This window comes from Mesoplodon bidens (assembly GCF_964165515.1).
Source record: "Mesoplodon bidens genome assembly, chromosome: 3".
Classification (NCBI taxonomy): Eukaryota; Metazoa; Chordata; class Mammalia; order Artiodactyla; family Ziphiidae; genus Mesoplodon; species Mesoplodon bidens.
In genome coordinates, this window is record NC_138178.1 from 37519022 (window position 1) to 37536716 (window position 17695).

General features: G+C 52.6%; 1 protein-coding gene across 3 annotated transcripts; it reads left to right on the forward strand.

The window, feature by feature from the left end:
• The first annotated feature begins 74 nt into the window (after window positions 1–74).
• IDH2 (isocitrate dehydrogenase (NADP(+)) 2) lies at window positions 75–17187 on the forward strand. Of its 3 annotated transcripts, none has more exons than XM_081227028.1 (11): window positions 75–131; window positions 9566–9657; window positions 10636–10801; window positions 12397–12557; window positions 12642–12785; window positions 13757–13893; window positions 14081–14232; window positions 15738–15850; window positions 16024–16121; window positions 16218–16310; window positions 16788–17187. In XM_081227028.1, the coding sequence occupies exons 2-11, from the start codon at window positions 9607–9609 to the stop codon at window positions 16873–16875; spliced, it is 1203 nt and encodes a 400-aa protein (XP_081083154.1). In that variant the 5' UTR covers window positions 75–131; window positions 9566–9606; the 3' UTR covers window positions 16876–17187. The 3 variants fall into 3 exon arrangements, with proteins under 3 accessions (XP_081083154.1, XP_081083153.1, XP_081083155.1); XM_081227027.1 differs by lacking the exon at window positions 75–131 and adding an exon at window positions 147–279; XM_081227029.1 differs by lacking the exons at window positions 75–131; window positions 9566–9657; window positions 10636–10801 and adding an exon at window positions 11468–11566.
• The last annotated feature ends 508 nt before the right edge of the window (window positions 17188–17695 follow it).

A 17695-nucleotide genomic window follows, 5' to 3' on the forward strand; every position in this document is an offset into this window, starting at 1 on the left:
AGGCCCAATAGGGTGGCGGGCCCCGGCAGTCCCGCCCCGGCCCTGCCCGCTCAGCCCGCGCTTGGCAGGCCTCGTAGCCCGCCGCCAGGCAGCCGGGAGCAGTGGCCGGCGCTAGGATCTCGCCTACCCCGGTTCGTTCGCTCGCTCGCCCCCACCCGCTCGGAATGGCTGGTTACCTGCGGGTTGTACGCTTGCTCTGTAGAGCCTCCGGTTCCGGGCCGGCCTGGGCGCCGGCAGCCGTGACAGCCCCCAACTTGCAAGAGCAGCCGCGGCGCCACTGTGAGTGCCACGAGGAGGGTCCGGGCGGGGTGCGCGCCTGGCACCGCGACGTGGCGTCCTTCCGGGCGGGGACTAGCGAGCGCGACCCGGGACGCTCGCGAGCCGGGGACGGCGGGTTAGGGCACACAAAGAGCCGGCGGACGGGAACGTGCTCCCCTGACCCACCTTCCAGGCCGTGCCAGTCGCGGGGGGCGGGGGAAGGACTTGAAGGAAGGTGGCAACTGGTGGCCCGGGCGATGCCGGTCCTGCTGCCCCGCGCCCCCAGATTTTCCTGCAGGGGGTGCGGGGGGTATCCCGGGCTCGGAGGGTATTCTGCCCGCCCTGCGACCCTGGAGGGAGACAAAGCAACCGAGTGGGTGCTGGAGCGCCTGGCCCGGTCCACGCGAGTGAGGGAGGGTCCCGGCGCGGTTCCTGCTCAGACAAAGGAGGGGAAGGAGGAGGTATCCACTTCCCCTGCCTTCTCACCCGGGCGCGCAGTGATCCCTCCTCGCTGTCAGGCCCTCGTCAGCTATTTTTGGAGCCTTTTAGCGACAGATGGAGGAGTCTCCTTTTTATTTTCGCTTTGGACGCCCCCATTCTCCTTGTCGACGCATTTGAAGCTCCATCCTGGGGCCTCTCCTTGGCTTGACCTGCCTCTTCTCGCCAGCCCGCTCCTGAGCTGCTCCTTGGCCCTGCCCCGCTCACCCGACAGGGGAGACCCGGCAGCCGCGCCAAAATGTCACTTTCCCAAATCGTTCGTCACAGCTTCTGTGATACCCTTAGTTTCCTGCTTAGGAGAGAAGACAATAGTCTTAATAAGCAGGGCATAATAAGCAAGAGGTAGCCTGAACTTCCATTACCAAGTCAGGCTGCCAGGTCTGGCATTGGTCGGCCCCCTGGCTCTCCATCGCCAGCTACAAGAGACAGGGAACAGTGTATGTCCCTTGACTCTGTCGAATGCCTGTTGCCACGGAAACCCCTATCCTGACCTGGCCAGCAGCTCCCTGGAGTGAGGAGGAGGGGGTGGGGCCCAGGCAAGCTGGTCTTACTGCTAGAGTAGGTAATCTTTAACCTAGTGTGGAAGCAGCTGACCAGAGCTGAGAAGAGCCCCAGCACCCCACCTCCCCTTTCAAGGAGAAAGGGGCATTTCTGTTTTTCACATGGGATTTATCTCTAAGGAGTCGGCCCTGCAACTCGAGGTTCTAAGTGTCCCCAGGCCCCAAAAAAGTTTCCCATATGGTACCACCTTCAGCAAAATATGGTGGAAGTTAGATACATTCTCCAATTCTCCTTTTTTTTTTTTTTTTTCTGCACTGACGGTAAAAAAAGAAACAAAAAAACCCACACAAACAAGAAAAGCCCCTTTGAGGCCTGAATTTTGATAACACATGAAAAGAGCAATCAGTTTCAGGTCCTTCCAGAAGCCCCCAAGTGGGGTTGGTTATTAACGAGGAGAAGGCCTGGTGTTTGAGCTGGACATGAGACTGTACAATTGTGACCTCTGCTAACTTGTTACTTGGCAACACTGCTGGAGACAGAATACTTGGCATTCCCCTTGATGACAAGGAAAGAATATGCTTTGGCTAAAATAACTCTTGTGTTTTTGCTGCCAGGTAATTCCCACATGTGTCTCCTTTTTGCAACTCATAGGCCTCCAGCGACTGCTGGTGGTGGTTCTGATTAAGTTAGTTTGGGGCAGTGAGGGAGACAGCTCCGTGGGAGAATTATCTATCCTTCCTTGGCTCAACTCCTAGTCTGGGAACTTCTTCATTTCCTCACCCTGTCCCTTAACTTTTCACATCTTGGTGATTTGCCTGCACTCTTAGATTCCAGAGGAAATTATTTAGTGATTGTTCAGTTTTGCAGACCCACCAGTAGAGTTGTGTGTTCTCCACTGAGCCTTGTTTCATCCACATCAGATAAGACCACAGCTATCCCATCAGAGCTATTTTGGGGTGGTCGTGTTTAGGCCCAGTAGGTTTTGAGGAAAAGCCTCTAGAAAGGCTTGGGGCCTGCCTCCAGATCCTTTATGTGAGGCTGAGGCCTCTTTCACTGATTCCAGGATGGGGTGCTGGACACTGCTGTCTGATTACTGGAAGCCAGCCTCTGTGGCCGGCGCCCTGGAGTTTACACTTCTGTAAACCATGTTTAAAATGCCAGCGGATTGCAAATATTAACACATGATAAACTGTGAGCTACTCCAGGACAGGGAGCCCATTGACTGGCAGAGATGCCACCCATGTACATTTGTGATGGTCTGGTGCAGTTTTGTGGTGAGGACTCACTGGCCTCTGTGTGGTAATGCATCCCAGGATGGGGGAGGGGAGGGAGTACTTTTCATCCAAAGAGGAGGTTATGGCAGAGCAGTCCTTACCACAGATTGAATTGACCATAACTTGACATTCATTCATGGATTCAACAAATATTGTGCTTCTACTCTGTGCCAGGCACTGTGCCAGGGACACTGGGGACAGAGCTGGGAATAAGAGACAAAGATTTCTGCCCTATGGAACTTAAATTCTAATGTGGGGATGGACAGTAGACAAGAGCTAAGGAGAACAAATAAGCAAGGAAGGTGTGGGTGAAAGTTTGGGTAGGGCTGCCAGAAAAAACCCTACTGAATGAAGTACTGAGGGAGTGAAGGAAGCAGGCCATTTAGTGTTCAGGGGAAGAGAGGACTGCGGGTGCCAAGGTCATGATGCAAGAGGGCACCTTTGCTTGTTGGAGAAGCAGAAAGTAAGGCTGGCTCAGAGTGCACGAAGGCGAGTGATGGGACATGAGGTCAGGCAGTGGAGGTCATGGGGGGCTTGTAGGCCATTTTTGAGGATTTTGGCCTTCTCTGAGTGAAAGAGGCGGCTTTGCAGGGTTTTGAGAGGAGTTTTGTGACCTGATTTACATTTTAACAGGAGGATCCTGGCTTCAGGGACCTGGTAGGAGGCCGTAGTCAGAATCTGGCAAGAGAGTATGGTGGCTTTGACCTTGGTGGCGGTACTGGCGTGGGTGGATTCTGGATGAATTTTGACGGAAGAGCCAGTAGAGTTTTTTTGATGGTTTTGATGTGGGTGTAAGAGAAAGGCAGGAGTGAAGGATGACACCAAAGAAAATACTAGAGCCTCTTCCAGAACTGCTGCCCTGCCTTCTTGAGCCCTTTGGAATTGGGGGCTTCCCCCCACATTCTTCTGGGCCATGCTGGCTGAGCAGCCTCTCTTCTGCTGACAGCAGCATGGGTAGGAATGTGATGAAAGCAGTTCAGTTAAGTAGACAGCGGGTGGAGGGGTGGCTGTCTTGGGAGGGACCTCTAGCCTGGAGGCTAGGTCTACTTACTTGAGGAGCAAGTAGATAGTGAAACCGGGATGGTTTTGTTTTTGTTTTTTAATGTTTATATATTTGGTGGTGCCGGGTCTTAGTTGCGGCAGGCGGGCTCCTTAGTTCCGGTTCCAGGGCTCCTTAGTTGCGGCATGTAGGCTCCTTAGTTGTGGCATGCAAACTCTTAGTCACAGCATGCATGTGGGATCTAGTTCCCTGACCAGGGATCAAACCTGGGTCCCCTGCATTGGGAGCGTGGAGTCTTATCCACTGCATCACCAGGGAAGTCCCTGGGGATGGGTTTTGAAATCCTTACTTGGTGTTTGGTACTAGGAGTTGGCCTAATGGACCTCTTGTGACTGATGTAATTTCATCCCACACCCTGGCCAAGAGGACAGTGTTTGTGCAGCCTGTCATCTGAAGAGATCATGGTGGCTGTCCCTAGGAGGCCTTCAGGGAGGCCCAGCCACTGTTCTTTGAATTTCAGGTTACCTGTCACCTCTTGTCTCCCAGAGAGGGGCAGACGGTGTGGATGTCTCCACCATAGTGGCTAAACAACAGACAAGGTCTCAAACTCCGATGCCTTGGGGCACTCTGGAGGGCACGTGGCAGGCCTGGAATGGAGCGAGGGGCTGCCCTCATACCAGCCCGTCCTTCATCCTTGCTAGGAGTGAGCATGGGCTCAGTGGGACGAAGCGATTCATTCTTCAAGAGGGACTGGATTTTTATGTAAAATCTTCTCTGGTTTTTTTTTTTTTTCTTTTGGTGGGGGAACTGGTTTAAATTAAACATTAAAGAATTTTAAAATTTCTTATTTTTTATTGTGGTAAAAAATGCATAGCAAAAATTTCCATCTTAATCATTTTTATGTGTGCAGTTCAGCAGTATAAAATACATTCACACTGTTGTTCAACGATCTCCGCAGCTTTTACATCTTGAGGAACTGAAACTCTGTACCCATTAAACAGCTACCCTTCCTCCTCTCCCCCCCAGCCCCTGGAAACCACCATTCTTCTTTCTGTTTCTATAATTTTGACCATTCTAGGTACCTCATATAAGTGGAATCAGACAGTATTTGTTTTTTTGTGACTGGCTTGTTTCACTTAGCAGAATGCCCTCACGGTTCTTCCATGTTGTAGAGTGTGTCAGCATTCCTTCCTTTTTAAGGCTGAATAAGATCCCATTGTCTGTATATAGCACATTAAAAAAAAAAATTCAAGTTGAAATCTATTGACCTTCTGAGTAAGGTATAGGAATTGTGAAAAGCTTAGGTGATATAGTTATTAAATCCTTACATATTTAATACTGTTTCTAATTTATCATGAGTTATTTCCCAAAAATGTTAATCACAGCTGGATTGAAAAAGTATTTGGGTAATACATAAAGTGTCCATAGGAGCAAGCACCCTAAGGTTTTATCATATGCTGATAGAGAATTGTTTTAGGTGTTACAGCTTATGAGGTCCACAGTTTGACTGAATGGGTTAAATAAGTCTCTGTTGCTGTTTAACTGCATTGTAATTACCAAAAGTAATAATGCATGTAATTAAAAATAACAGAGAAGCTTTTTTAATTAAAAGGTCTTCTGCTCCAAAAAACAAACAAACAAAGTATTTGGGAAAGGTGGTGATGTTGTTTATATAAGTATACCACATTATAAGTCTACTGATGATCCAAAGGGAATTTGTCTTTGTGGAGTTTGAAACAAAAGAACAAGCGGCAAAAGCTATTGAGGTAGGTCCAGATCCATCACTTAAACATGGAAGCACTTCCTTTTTTAGTTTCAAAGCAAGTACATCCATGTTGAAGTGATGGGCAGCCCAGTTTTGGAAAAAAAACTTGGAATCATGAATATAGTTTAACTTTTTGGAGGAAAGTTTTTCTTAAACTTCCTGGGTTGGTTCCCAGAGTCCTATTCTCCTCTTGAAGGTTCATATCACATTTTGTTTATCCATTCATCTGTTGGTGGACACTTGGGTTGCTTCCACCTCTTGGCTATTGTGAATAATTGTTATGAACATGGGTATACAAATATATTTTTGAGACCCTGCTTTTAATTATTTCTTAATTTTTTTGAGGAACCATCATACTGTTTTCCATAGTGGCTGCACCATTTTACATTCTCACCAGCAATACACAAGGGTTCCAGTTTCTTTACATCCTCACCAACATTTGTTACTTTATGTTTTTTGGGCTTTTGTTTTTTGGGTTTTGTTTTTTGTGTGTGTGTGTGGTACGCGGGCCTCTCACTGTTGTGGCCTCTCCCGTTGCGGAGCTCCGGACGCGCAGGCTCAGCGGCCATGGCTCACGGGCCCAGCCGCTCCGCGGCATGTGGGATCTTCCCGGACTGGGGCACGAACCCGCGTCCCCTGCATCGGCAGGCGGACCCTCAACCACTGCACAACCAGGGAAGCCCTTTGGGTTTTTTTGATAGTAGCTATCCTAATGGGTGTGAAGTGGTATCTCCTTGTGGTTTTGATTTGCATTTCCCTAATGATTAGTGACGTTGAACATCTTTTTATGAGCATATTGACCATTTTTGAAGAAATATCTATTCAAGTCCTTTGCCCATTTATTAATCAGGTTATTTGTTTTTTTGTTGTTATTGAAATTGCCTGATTTTTAAGCCTTGGTCGCCAATCAACATTAAAAAAAAACCCTACGACCTGGGCCAAACAAAATGAGCCTCTGCTGCTATGACTCACATCACTGCCCCCAGTCCCCAGCTCCTCTGGGAAGTTGCTTTGAGGGAAGCTGCACACCTGACTTTGATAACAGCGCTGCTTGCTCTCTCCATTACTGATAGGTTTTCCCTTCCATACTCACTCTTTGAGGACAGGCATTGTTGTGTTTAGGTGTTTCAGGAAGGGGTGCTTACCCTTAGCACCTGGTTGTAAATAAGTGGGTCCTGTGGTCTCTGAGGGTTTGACACCTGCATACACAGCTGGGAAGGCTGCCTGCTATGATCTTGATATTGAGCTCCCCCATCGAGGAGTGTGGTGTCCAAAGACACCAGCTGCTGTGCCTGAAACCCAAAGCTTGAGCAGAGCCCAGGCTGAGGCTGAACCCTTTAGGACTGGCCCCAAATGGATCTCTACTTAGGGAACTTGATTACTGCAGTCTTGGTACCTTAAAAAAAAAAATTGATGGGCTCTCATCACATTAACTCATAGAAGATGCTCCTAAAAACTAAGCTAGCTCGCAACAGCCCAACAGACTTTCTGCAGGTCCTAAAGCTCTTTCCACTCAAGCTTTAGACCAGAAATGCTGAAGGAATTTAGTAGCTTGGGTCCAAAGTCCCCACTGCATCTTGGGAGGAGCTGAAGCAGTGTCAGCCGTGTCCACCATGTTTTCTGGGGGATGAAATATTTTGAGTCTGTGTTTGCTTTCTGCTTCTCTACATATGGCCCACAAGGGCGTCCAGAGGCTGCACTTGAGCCAGGGCCCTGGGACACAGGTGAGGCCTATCCTGACCCTGACACACTCCATGCCTCCTGGGTCTCATTTTTCTTCCCTTTTAGATTAAGAAAAAAAAAATCTGTTTGCACATCTTTGGAAAGTGAGTCATTCTGCTGCACATAATTCACTTTTTTCTTAGCGGGTCGGGATGTCATCATGAGTCATGGCAGTGGTGTGTTTCATAGGACAGTGATGTGTTTGGGGTCTTTTGGGCTTTGGTCCCTTTTGTTTTCATGAGCCTAGGTAGCCATGCTTCTTCATTTTTCTAGGCCTGCTTTTCACAGGCTTCTGTCCCTTGCTGTCAGCCTAGCAGATGTCACTTGGGGTTTTCATCCTGTCCCCTCTTCTGATTTGCTGTGTCTAATCTTCGGTGAGGTGAAAGACCCATAGCTACATCTGTAAGGATTGTGTGTAACATAAGACTAAATGGGCCCTAAGTAAGGGCTGAGGAGGGCCCCTTTGGGGACAGGGTCCTGCTTTTATCTGGGGTTCAGCAGACGGTGACACTTCCTGGGGTGACTGAGGCAGGGTTGTAGGTTTCACATAGATCTTGTTGCCGTGCTCTGCAGCTGCTGTTTCTTCCAAGGCTGTGGCCAGAGGCACATGCTGGTGCTTGGGTACCCCTGCTGCAGGTTAAGGGTCAATAAGCCTCACCCACTGCAGCCTGCACTGATAAATTGGACGGGCCATTTTTTTTTTTTTTCTTTGCGGTACGCGGGCCTCTCACTGTTGTGGCCTCTCCCGTTGCGGAGCACAGGCTCCGGACGCGCAGGCTCAGCGGCCATGGCTCACGGGCCCAGCCGCTCCGCGGCATGTGGGATCCTCCCAGACCGGGGCACGAACCCGCATCCCCTGCATCGGCAGGCAGACTCTCAACCACTGTGCCACCAGGGAAGCCCAAGGACGGGCCATTTTCTTTCTTTTTTGGGGGGCTGTGCCCCACAGCATGTGGGATCTTAGTTCCCTGACCGGGGGTCGAGCACGCACCTCCTGCATTGGAAGCACGGAGTCATAACCACTGGACCTCCAGGGAAGTCCCGTGGACGATTTTCTTGAGTTTTGTTTGGAATTCACTTCCCAGACTGTTGGTTTTTCTCATGAGTCAGACTTTCCTTGAAGAGCCTCCACCAGCTCCTGTTTCCTCCTCCACCATCTCCCTGGGCCTGAATCAGTCACTCGTCCAGTCCTTTGATGCATCTCTGGAAGGATTGGCGGACCTGAGCCTGCATGGATCAGGGCTTCTGCATTCCATTCCCAGGTGTCCATCAAGGAAGGTGTGGATCTTCCTGGATCTGCTGTTTTCAAGCTGTGTGAGCTTTGGCAGTGAGCTGACAACCTCTCTGAGCCTTAATTTCCTCACATTTAAAGTGGAGATAATGATACAGTAAGTCCCTTACATATGAATGAGTTCCGTTCAGAGAGCGCGTTCCTAAGTCCGATTTTTCATAAGTCCAACAAAGTTAGCCTAGGTACCCAACTAACAAAATCGGCTCTCTAGTTCTGTACTGTAACAGGTTTATAATACTTTTCACACAAATAATACATAAAAAACAAACACACAAAAAATAAAGAAAACATTTTTAATCTTGCAGTACAGTACCTTGAAAAGTACGGTAGTACAGTACAACAGCTGACGTCCAGGGGCTGGCATCGAGTGAACAGGCAAGAAGTTACTGACTGGAGGAGGGAGAGGAGGTGGGAGATGGTAGAGCTGAAGGATCATCAGCAACAGGAGACGGAGGGCGAGCTGCAGTTTCACTCATTCACATCCTGGGCTTGAAATAAAGATACTGCACTACTGCACTCTATACAGTACTGTACAGTAAAGTACACAAAAGCACACCCACTTGTAGAGGGTGTGAGCATGTGACAATGTACACCAGACACATGAGCTAACTTACGTGATTGGACATGCAAATGCACGTTCGCATCTTTGTAAGTTCACAACTTGAAGGTTCGTATGTAGGGGACTTACTGTACTCCCCTTGGGAGTGGTTCAGAGGATTAAATGTGAAGGGTATTGTACACCCTCAGGCCCATGGGAGGTGATCTATACAGTTTCCCTGCTCGCTTCATGTTAGTCAGGCTCTCAGGTTGCAAGCAACAGTTAGAGGGAAGTTTTTGGAAGGACACGGGGTAGCTCATAGCATTGCAGGGATTGGACAAGAGGGAATTCCGGGCTGCCCTGGGGAACTGGGTGGCAGCAGCCGAAGGCAACCTCTGCCCGGCTTGCTGCTTGACAAGGTGACCCCAGCTGGCTCTCATTCTCTGTGTTGGTCTCCTCTGCTGTCAGGTTCCAGGGGAAAGGATCTGACTGGCCAGGCTGGCATCTGGCTAGTCCCAGCTGGCCAGACTCAGTGGGGGATCCAGCTCCCCTGGGTGGTCTCGGAGCTGCTCCTGCAGGAGAGGGAGTGAATGCTGGGCAGCTGGGCCCTGGCTGACACTCCTCCCTCCATGGTGAAGGGTGGGTCTGGCCGGAGAGGAGAGGGGCTCCCCCACCAGCCTCCCCAGGGGTGTGATGTGCTATGTGTGTCTGGTCCTAGATGCCGACAAGAGGATCAAGGTGGCGAAGCCAGTGGTGGAGATGGACGGCGATGAGATGACCCGTATTATCTGGCAGTTCATCAAGGAGAAGGTAGTTCCCTCCCGAAGCGGGCCGCCTTTCAAATGGCCGGCCGGGCTCAGTGTTCGGTCCCCACTTCAGGTCCCCAGGGTTCACCCGTCACCCTGGTGGGCAGGAGCAGTCCTGTTTTTCCCCTTCCGTTCACCCTGCTGTCATGTCCAAGCCACTCATGGCTCTTATGACGTCAGGCAGGGGACTGTCCTCAGCCATCTGTGTCACGTGCTTGTGCCAAAGCCAGCATGTTTTTAAAAATTTGTGCAGATTCAAGCCTGACCCTGTATCATGTCGTTTTTTTGTTTTTTCAAACAAACTCGTGTTTCAGCATGAGTTGACTATCCTTCGGGAGTTTCTTCTTTTCTTTTTTTCAATTTATTTTTTATTGGAGTATAGTTGAATGTGTCATCTTGATCTCCTACATTCCTATGTGCTTCCTTGAGGGAGTGAGAGAAGAACAGGGCCGGAATGTGGGGGGACCACATCATTAACCTTTCCTTAGCGGTTCAAGGATGTCATCGCGAGTCATGGCGTGGGGTCTGTTGGAGGACAGTGATATGTTTGAGCCACCATGGCAGACGGTTCCCAGGGTGGCTGCTTGGCTTCTCCGAGTTGCTGTGGGCTGGGTCTGCCTGGGAGAGCACATTGTCCATGTGCCTGTCCTCAAGAAGAAGGTTGAGAATCACCACTTCTGAGTGGGGAAGAAGAGGGAACCCGCTGTATAGAGAGCCCTAGATGCACTTGGAGTTGGGGTTTGGCTGAATTGATGGGCTACTGCAGGGCGGGTGTGGTCCACGCTAGGGGATGAGCCCTCCGAGAGGCTGCAGCCTGGTCTGCCGGCCTCTCTCCAGAGCCCGGCCTCTTGCCAGCTTTGGCCAGCCCACCGCTGGCCTTTCCTCTTCCACGCCCTGATGGGGTGTCCCCTGCCACCGTCCCCACATGCCCCTGAGTCACAGTCATCTGGGCTGATGCCAGGCCCCGGCCGTCTGTCTCTAGCTCATCCTGCCCCATGTGGACGTCCAGCTCAAGTATTTTGACCTGGGGCTCCCAAACCGTGACCAGACCAATGATCAGGTCACCATCGACTCCGCGCTGGCCACCCAGAAGTACAGTGTGGCTGTCAAGTGTGCCACCATCACCCCTGACGAGGCCCGTGTGGAAGGTGCGAGGGGCACGGGGGCGGGCGGCTGGGACAGTGGGGGCTGGGACATGACCCTGGTCTCCCTGCGAATGCCCAGCACACAGCGGAGCCTCCAAGGTCCCTGTGGAGGAGGCTGGGGAGGGGAGGTTGAGGGCTGGCCTAGGTTCCACAGTTGGGGGTGGCAAAGCTGGGGCCAGGGTATGTGTCCCCTGCTCCCAGGCTGGCGGTGTTTCTGCTGTGCCGTGTGGCTCTGGCCAGTGTGGGTGTCACCGGTCACAGAGAGGAGAAGGAGGAAGCTGATGCTGACACTGTCACAGTGAGGACAGCCTCTTTGGGCAGCCTGCCTGCCCCCTCTGGCCTCCTGGACTGCTTTGCAGGCAGGTTTACAGAGAGACCCTGGGGCCACCTCTGTCCAGGGTAGTGCTGGGTGTCAGGCCTGTGTCCTTCAGAGCCTCGGAACGTCCCTCGTGTCCCGCCACCGTCTTGGCACTGCAGGTCTGCCCTCTGCCTCTGTGGCCGTGGAGCGGTCTCAGAGAAGTGCCCCATCAGGCTTGGACTGGCTGCTGGTCCTCGGTTCTGGGGGTTGTTCTCGAGGGTTCCATGAAGTGGCACCAGTGTGTGGGTAAAGGATCCGGGTTTGGGAAATTCAAGAAAGGGTGGTTTCAGAACTTGCAGAGTTCTGTCTCCCCATTTCCTGCAGTATGAGGGGCCTGAAGGAAACCTTCAAGACACATCTCCAGACTCTGCAGGCCTCCTCCTGTCATGCAGGTTGTTCCCGACTTTAGGGTATGGAATCATTTTAGTGCTAAGCTCTTTCAGCTGGTTTTCTTTTATTTCTCCTGAACCCTGGGATTCATACATCCCCACTTTATGAACAAGGAAGTAGAGGGTCACAGTCTTAGTAATTTAGGCTGAACCCGGCGGTGAGTGGCAGCGCTGGGGCTAGAACTAGAGCATCTGGAGTGAGGCCATACACTGCCAGGTTCATCAGACAGCTACGTCCAAGTGTGATGTCGGAATAATAATAACTGACAGAGGGGACTTCCCTGGTGGTCCAGTGGCTAAGACTCCATGCTCCCAATGCAGGGGGCCCAGGTTCAATCCCTGGTCAGGGAACTAGATCCCACATGCATGCCACAACTAAAGATCCTGCATGCTGCAACTGAAGATCCTGCATGTGGCAATGAAGATCCCACGTGCCACAACTAAGACCCGGTGCAACCAAAGAAAAAAAAAGTATATATATATATATATATAAATATATATAAAATAACTGACAGAGGCCTTACCATGTGCCAGCCACTGTTTTAGGTACTTTACACATGCATGCATTTAATCCTCACAACAACCCAAAAGGCCAGGTGTTTTATCAACAGTTTCATTTTATGGCTTAAGTTCAGCCACTTGCCTAAGGCTGACAGTCAGAGGTAGTGCCACAGCTGGACCTTGAAGCGAGGAAATCTGATTTGGGAGCCCATGTGCACACTCTAGACTCTGCTGCTGCTTCCCCCCAGATGATTTTTAGGACCCCCATCTGGATGTGTTCTTTCTTGGGGTTCAAATTCTGGTTGGAAGGTGGGGGCTGCAGTGGGGCCACTTCATCTTTGTCCTCATAGAGTTCAAGCTGAAGAAGATGTGGAAGAGTCCCAATGGAACCATCCGGAACATCCTCGGGGGGACTGTCTTCCGGGAGCCCATCATCTGCAAAAACATCCCACGCCTTGTCCCTGGCTGGACCAAGCCCATCACCATTGGCAGGCACGCCCACGGCGACCAGGTCGGCCACAGTGGGAGTGGGGCTCCAAGGGCCTGGGTCCTGCATCTGGAGCACTTGGTCTGAGCCATCCTCTCACCTCTGCAGTACAAGGCCACAGACTTTGTGGCTGACCGGGCCGGCACATTCAAGATCGTCTTCACCCCAAAGGACGGCAGTGGAGCTAAGGAGTGGGAGGTGTACAGCTTCCCCGCCGGTGGCGTGGGCATGGGCATGTACAACACGGATGAGGTGAGCAGCGGCTCCCCGGCTCCCTCCCCCACACCTGTCTCTCTGTCTCCAGCCACATCTGGTTGGTGGTTCTGACTAGTCCTGCGTTGGTGGCCTGAAGGTCTGAGGCCTGAGAGCAAATGCATCTTAGGTGTGTTCCGAGGCCCCTGCAGTGGGCCCGGTGTGGAGGGCTGTCCCACTCCTGCCCAGCCAGGCGCTCATGCTCCCCACCATTCCTGCACTCCCTCTCGGGTGCGTCCTTGGGGGCATATTGGTTGTCAACTCTGGGCTTACAGCGAACTGGGTAAGCACTTCTTCCCCTCCCTACCCCCATCTCTTGGCTTTCCTTTCCTCTGTGGTTGGGCTCATTCTCAGACTGTGAAGAAATGGCCACCAGTAGCTCCAGGCTTATCGCTGCCAGCCTGGCTACCCTATCAGAAAAGAGCCCTGCTTTTTTTTTTTTTTTTTTTTGGCTGTGCTGTGGCATTCAGGATCTTAGTTCCCGGACCAGGGATCGAACCCGTGCCCCCTGCAGTGGAAGTGTGGAGTCTTAACCACTGGACCACCAGGGAAGTCCCGGAAAAGTGCCTTTTTGCTCATGATTCCAGCAAAAGTACAGGCCTGGGTCACATGGCCATCGCTGAGACAATCATGGAGGCCCAGGGGAGGAAGGGCTCTGATTGGATAAGCCCAGGACACACTATCAAGTCTAGAGATGGGCAGGTGGGCTGAGGGCATTAGCCCCACCCCAGCCATATGGTCTAAGAAGTGGGACGGGTGGTAGCTTTCCAAAGCAGTTGGTGGGGCTACTCCCAGAAATTGGGAGGGGGATGCTGGGCCAGTAGAAACAACAGATGCTCACTCCAGGGATGCTGGGTTAACCCCAGCTGCCTGCGAGGGTCTTGTGGAGGGAAGGGATGCTGTTCCCAGGGCCTGGGCCTGCCCTGGGGGACCACACCAGGGACCTCTCTCTGACCTCTCTCTCCCTGCAGTCCATCTCGGGATTTGCGCACAGCTGCTTCCAGTATGCCATCCAGAAGAAGTGGCCACTCTACATGAGCACCAAGAACACCATTCTGAAAGCCTATGACGGGCGCTTCAAGGACATCTTCCAGGAGATCTTTGAGAAGTAATGGCCTTCCCCTTTAATACTTCTCAGGGACGCCATGGCCCTTCTTCCCTGTCCCCTCAGCCGCCCTTACCCACCCAGGGAGATGGCTGTCCCAGTGCACCTGTCTCAGCTCTGAGGCTCAGGGAGGGATCTCCAACCTGTCAGCCTCCTGCCCTCTCCCCACAACAGGCCCTTTTGCTCCCAGGCACTACAAGACCGAGTTCGACAAGAATAAGATCTGGTACGAGCACCGCCTCATTGACGACATGGTGGCTCAGGTCCTCAAGTCTTCGGGCGGCTTTGTGTGGGCCTGCAAGAACTACGACGGAGACGTGCAGTCAGACATCCTGGCCCAAGGTACGCTGGCAGCACCTGCTCCGTGCGGGGATGGACTGTTGTTTTTCCCCAGCTGGGGGGATTTTCTCCTTCGGGGAGAACACTTCTCTAGCGGAGCAGCAGGACTGGGGCTCGCCTGCTCATTCCAGGGTCTCCCGTGGACAGCAGGGACCAGGGGCTCCCTGGAGTTTGAGTGAGGAAGGATCCTAAGTTAGCTTTGGACCAGGGTATTACTAAGGCTGCCATTCCAGAGGAAGGAGGACGTAGGAATTCAGGTCCTAAAGGGCTAGATGTGTCAGCCCCGAGGTGGTTCCTGTCCATGAAAGGGCCAAGTGACTCTGCTTGGCTCCAGGTTTGGACTAGGTTTGGCTCTAGTAGAAAAAGGGGAGTAAGCACAACCGGATGCTCTTTAAATTACAGAGAATTTGTTTTGCACAGTAAACCTTTTGGATGTAGGAGAATACTGGGGATGATGGCAAACCCCCAGGCCCCAGAGCATCCTGAAACACAAGTTGGGGTGCAGCAGAAAGCCTGCGTGAAGCCGTTAGAGAAGAACAGAAAGAAATAGCCCAGTTGTATTGGGAATGAGAGCAGGAAGGATAGTGGGAGGAGGCAACATGTATCCATAGCGAGTGGAAGAGAAACCAGGCTCTGTGAGGGGGGGCGAGGTCTAGCTCCTGATAAGGAGAAACGTGAAGCCCACGCCAGGTTGTGATGAAAAGGCAGAGGGTCTCAGTGCTTTATAAAAACTTTTGACTTTATTTTGAAAAGTTTGGTGTGATCCTCTCACTAGAACAATTCCCATCTAGGATGGGAGCATGAAAAGCCCTAGCAGACAAGAGAAAGGCATGAAAGTTACCCTTAAGTGTATGAAGATTGGTGAGTGTGAAGGTCCCAGGTGCAAATGGAGAAGGGATTCCCCCTTCCTCTGCCCCAGCAGCAAAAAGTCTTACACAAATAATTTTCCTCTAGAAGTTGCCCACTTTTTCTTTCTTGGGCATTCAGAATTCTTATTTTGGTGCTGTGGGGTGCTTTTGAAAACTAGGAGACCTTGGCCACAGAAAAGGTTGACATCTGGAATTTGGGAAAACTTGGAAATAAATCACAAAGCTTTAAAGTGGCCTGAAAGAGCAGATAAAGTGATCACTGTGAAACAGCTGGCTGCAGGCTTTATTCTTTCTGCTTGAATGAGCCTCCTGGTCACCAGCCAGGGTGGGTGGGCAGAATTTGGGGGGATCTTATGCCCTGGGGGGGCCATAGACTCTGGGGCACCTGGAGGTAGGGGATGCAGAATTATGCTAACAGGCTGATGACAGCCACCTCTGAGTGCCCCTCTGCCCTGTACTGGGCCCTGGAGACCTAGGACAAGGGTAGACAAGCCTGAAACAGTCTCTGTTCTCCCAGTTATAGGTGGGGGTGGGTGGAGACATAGCAAGGAAGCAGCTACAACAGCAGGAGGGCAGGTGGGCTCAACCCCAGTGGCCCGAGGAAAGGTGCCGGCACCGAGACGTCTTCCTACTCTGCAGGCTTTGGCTCCCTTGGCCTGATGACGTCCGTGCTGATCTGCCCGGATGGGAAGACCGTTGAGGCTGAGGCTGCTCATGGGACGGTCACCCGCCACTATCGGGAGCACCAGAAGGTGAGCGCGAGGACCGTGGCCGCGTGTCCATCTGCCCCTGGGGCCCGAGCCCACTGGCCCTGAGGGCTGGGAGCACGGGCCTGGTCCTGTCAGTCTAGAGGTGGGCAGCTGTGTCCAGGTGGCCCTCTTGTTGGCTGGTTGGCTCTTCATCCCCCTGCGACCTCTTCCCCCAGGGCCGGCCTACCAGCACCAACCCTATCGCTAGCATCTTTGCCTGGACGCGTGGCCTGGAGCACCGGGGGAAGTTGGACGGAAACCAGGACCTGATCAGGTGAGTGCAGAGGGAGGGCCTGAGCTGGATCTGGGCAGCTGGATCTGGGCCCTGGCTCCACACAGCTGGGGTCTCGCTCCGCCCTGTTCCCTGCAGGTTTGCCCAGACCCTGGAGAAGGTGTGCGTCGAGACAGTGGAGAGTGGAGCCATGACCAAGGACCTGGCGGGCTGTATCCATGGCCTCAGCAAGTGGGTGGCCTGGGGTAGAGGGCAGGGCTGGCCTTCTGGGACCTCGGGGTCAGGTGGAAAGAAGCCCAGGGTCCTTCTTAGAGGCCTCCTCCTGAGTTAACTTGGCTGCTGGGGGCAGGACAGGTCCATGGCCTGGGGGATGGCTCGGGCCAGCCTCCGCACACCAGGCATAGCGAGTGGGTCCCCATCCCTGAGGCTAGTTGCTCAGAATGTTTCCATCCCCTGCTGCACCCGTCTCCCAGCTTCTCCCCAGAGAGCTTGTACCTAGTTGCCCACTCACCTGGAAAAGCAAAGACAGGCCTTACTGGGTTCCTGCCGAGTTTCCTGTGGCCTTTTGACCATTGGCTCCAGGTGCCTCTGGCCTGTAGACCTCCCCATGACTGCACGAGGGGGCTGCCGTCGGGATGCCTGAGCTCAGACTCTGCCCTGGGAGGGCCCGGCCGGAGCGGCCCTCACGTGCAGGTGCTCTCTTGGCAGTGTGAAGCTGAACGAGCACTTCCTGAACACCTCGGACTTCCTGGACACCATCAAGAGCAACCTGGACAAAGCTCTGGGCCAGCAGTAGCGGGGTGGGAGCGCTGCTGGCTGCCGTGGCGGCCGGGCTGGGGCCGAGCGGGTGGCCACAGGTCCCCCTCAACCCCGACACGCCCCGCAGCGGAGGGTGAGCCTCACAACCCCTCTTTGGAGGCCTTTCTAGGGGACACTCTTTTTTATAAGCAAGGTGTTTTTAAAAGTATCTGTGTGTTTCCCCTCATGGTGACATGAGGCAGGAACAGTGTGTTTTACCTCAGCCAGTGGTATGTTTTGCATACTGTAATTTATATTGCCCTCGGAACACATGGTGCCATATTTAGCTACTAAAAAGCTCTTCACAAAACAGTCTGCTGTGTTTGTCCCTGAGGGGGAGGAGGCAGCTGGGGCCTAGAGGCAGAAGCCCTCAAAGGGCTGGCGGATTCCCCCAGGGGCTGACCGGGGTGCCTCGGGCCACAGCAGGCCTCTGTGCAGTCAGGGGGCTGCTGGGGGGAGGGGACCGGGCAGAAGGCCTGTGGGTTCCCTGGAATTTCCTAGCACGATCTGGCTTCTGTATCCTCTTTTCCATTTTGAGATTGTCACTTCCGATAGAGTACGGTTATATTTTTATTTGTCTTTGATAGTTTTAACTTTCTAAACGTGCCCAGACCTCTTTATTTGCCTGTTTCTCAGTCCTCAAACAGGTCCCACACAGTGGCCGCCTCAGTTGTCTTCCCCACGGCTGCCTGGGACTCGGGCCTGGGCCTGTGAGTGGAGCCCCCATGTGGTCCAGGCTAGTGAGTCCCAGACTTGGGATCTTCTTCACCATTCTGTGGCAAAAGAATGGAAAAGTAAGTTTATAAAGTTGCTATAAA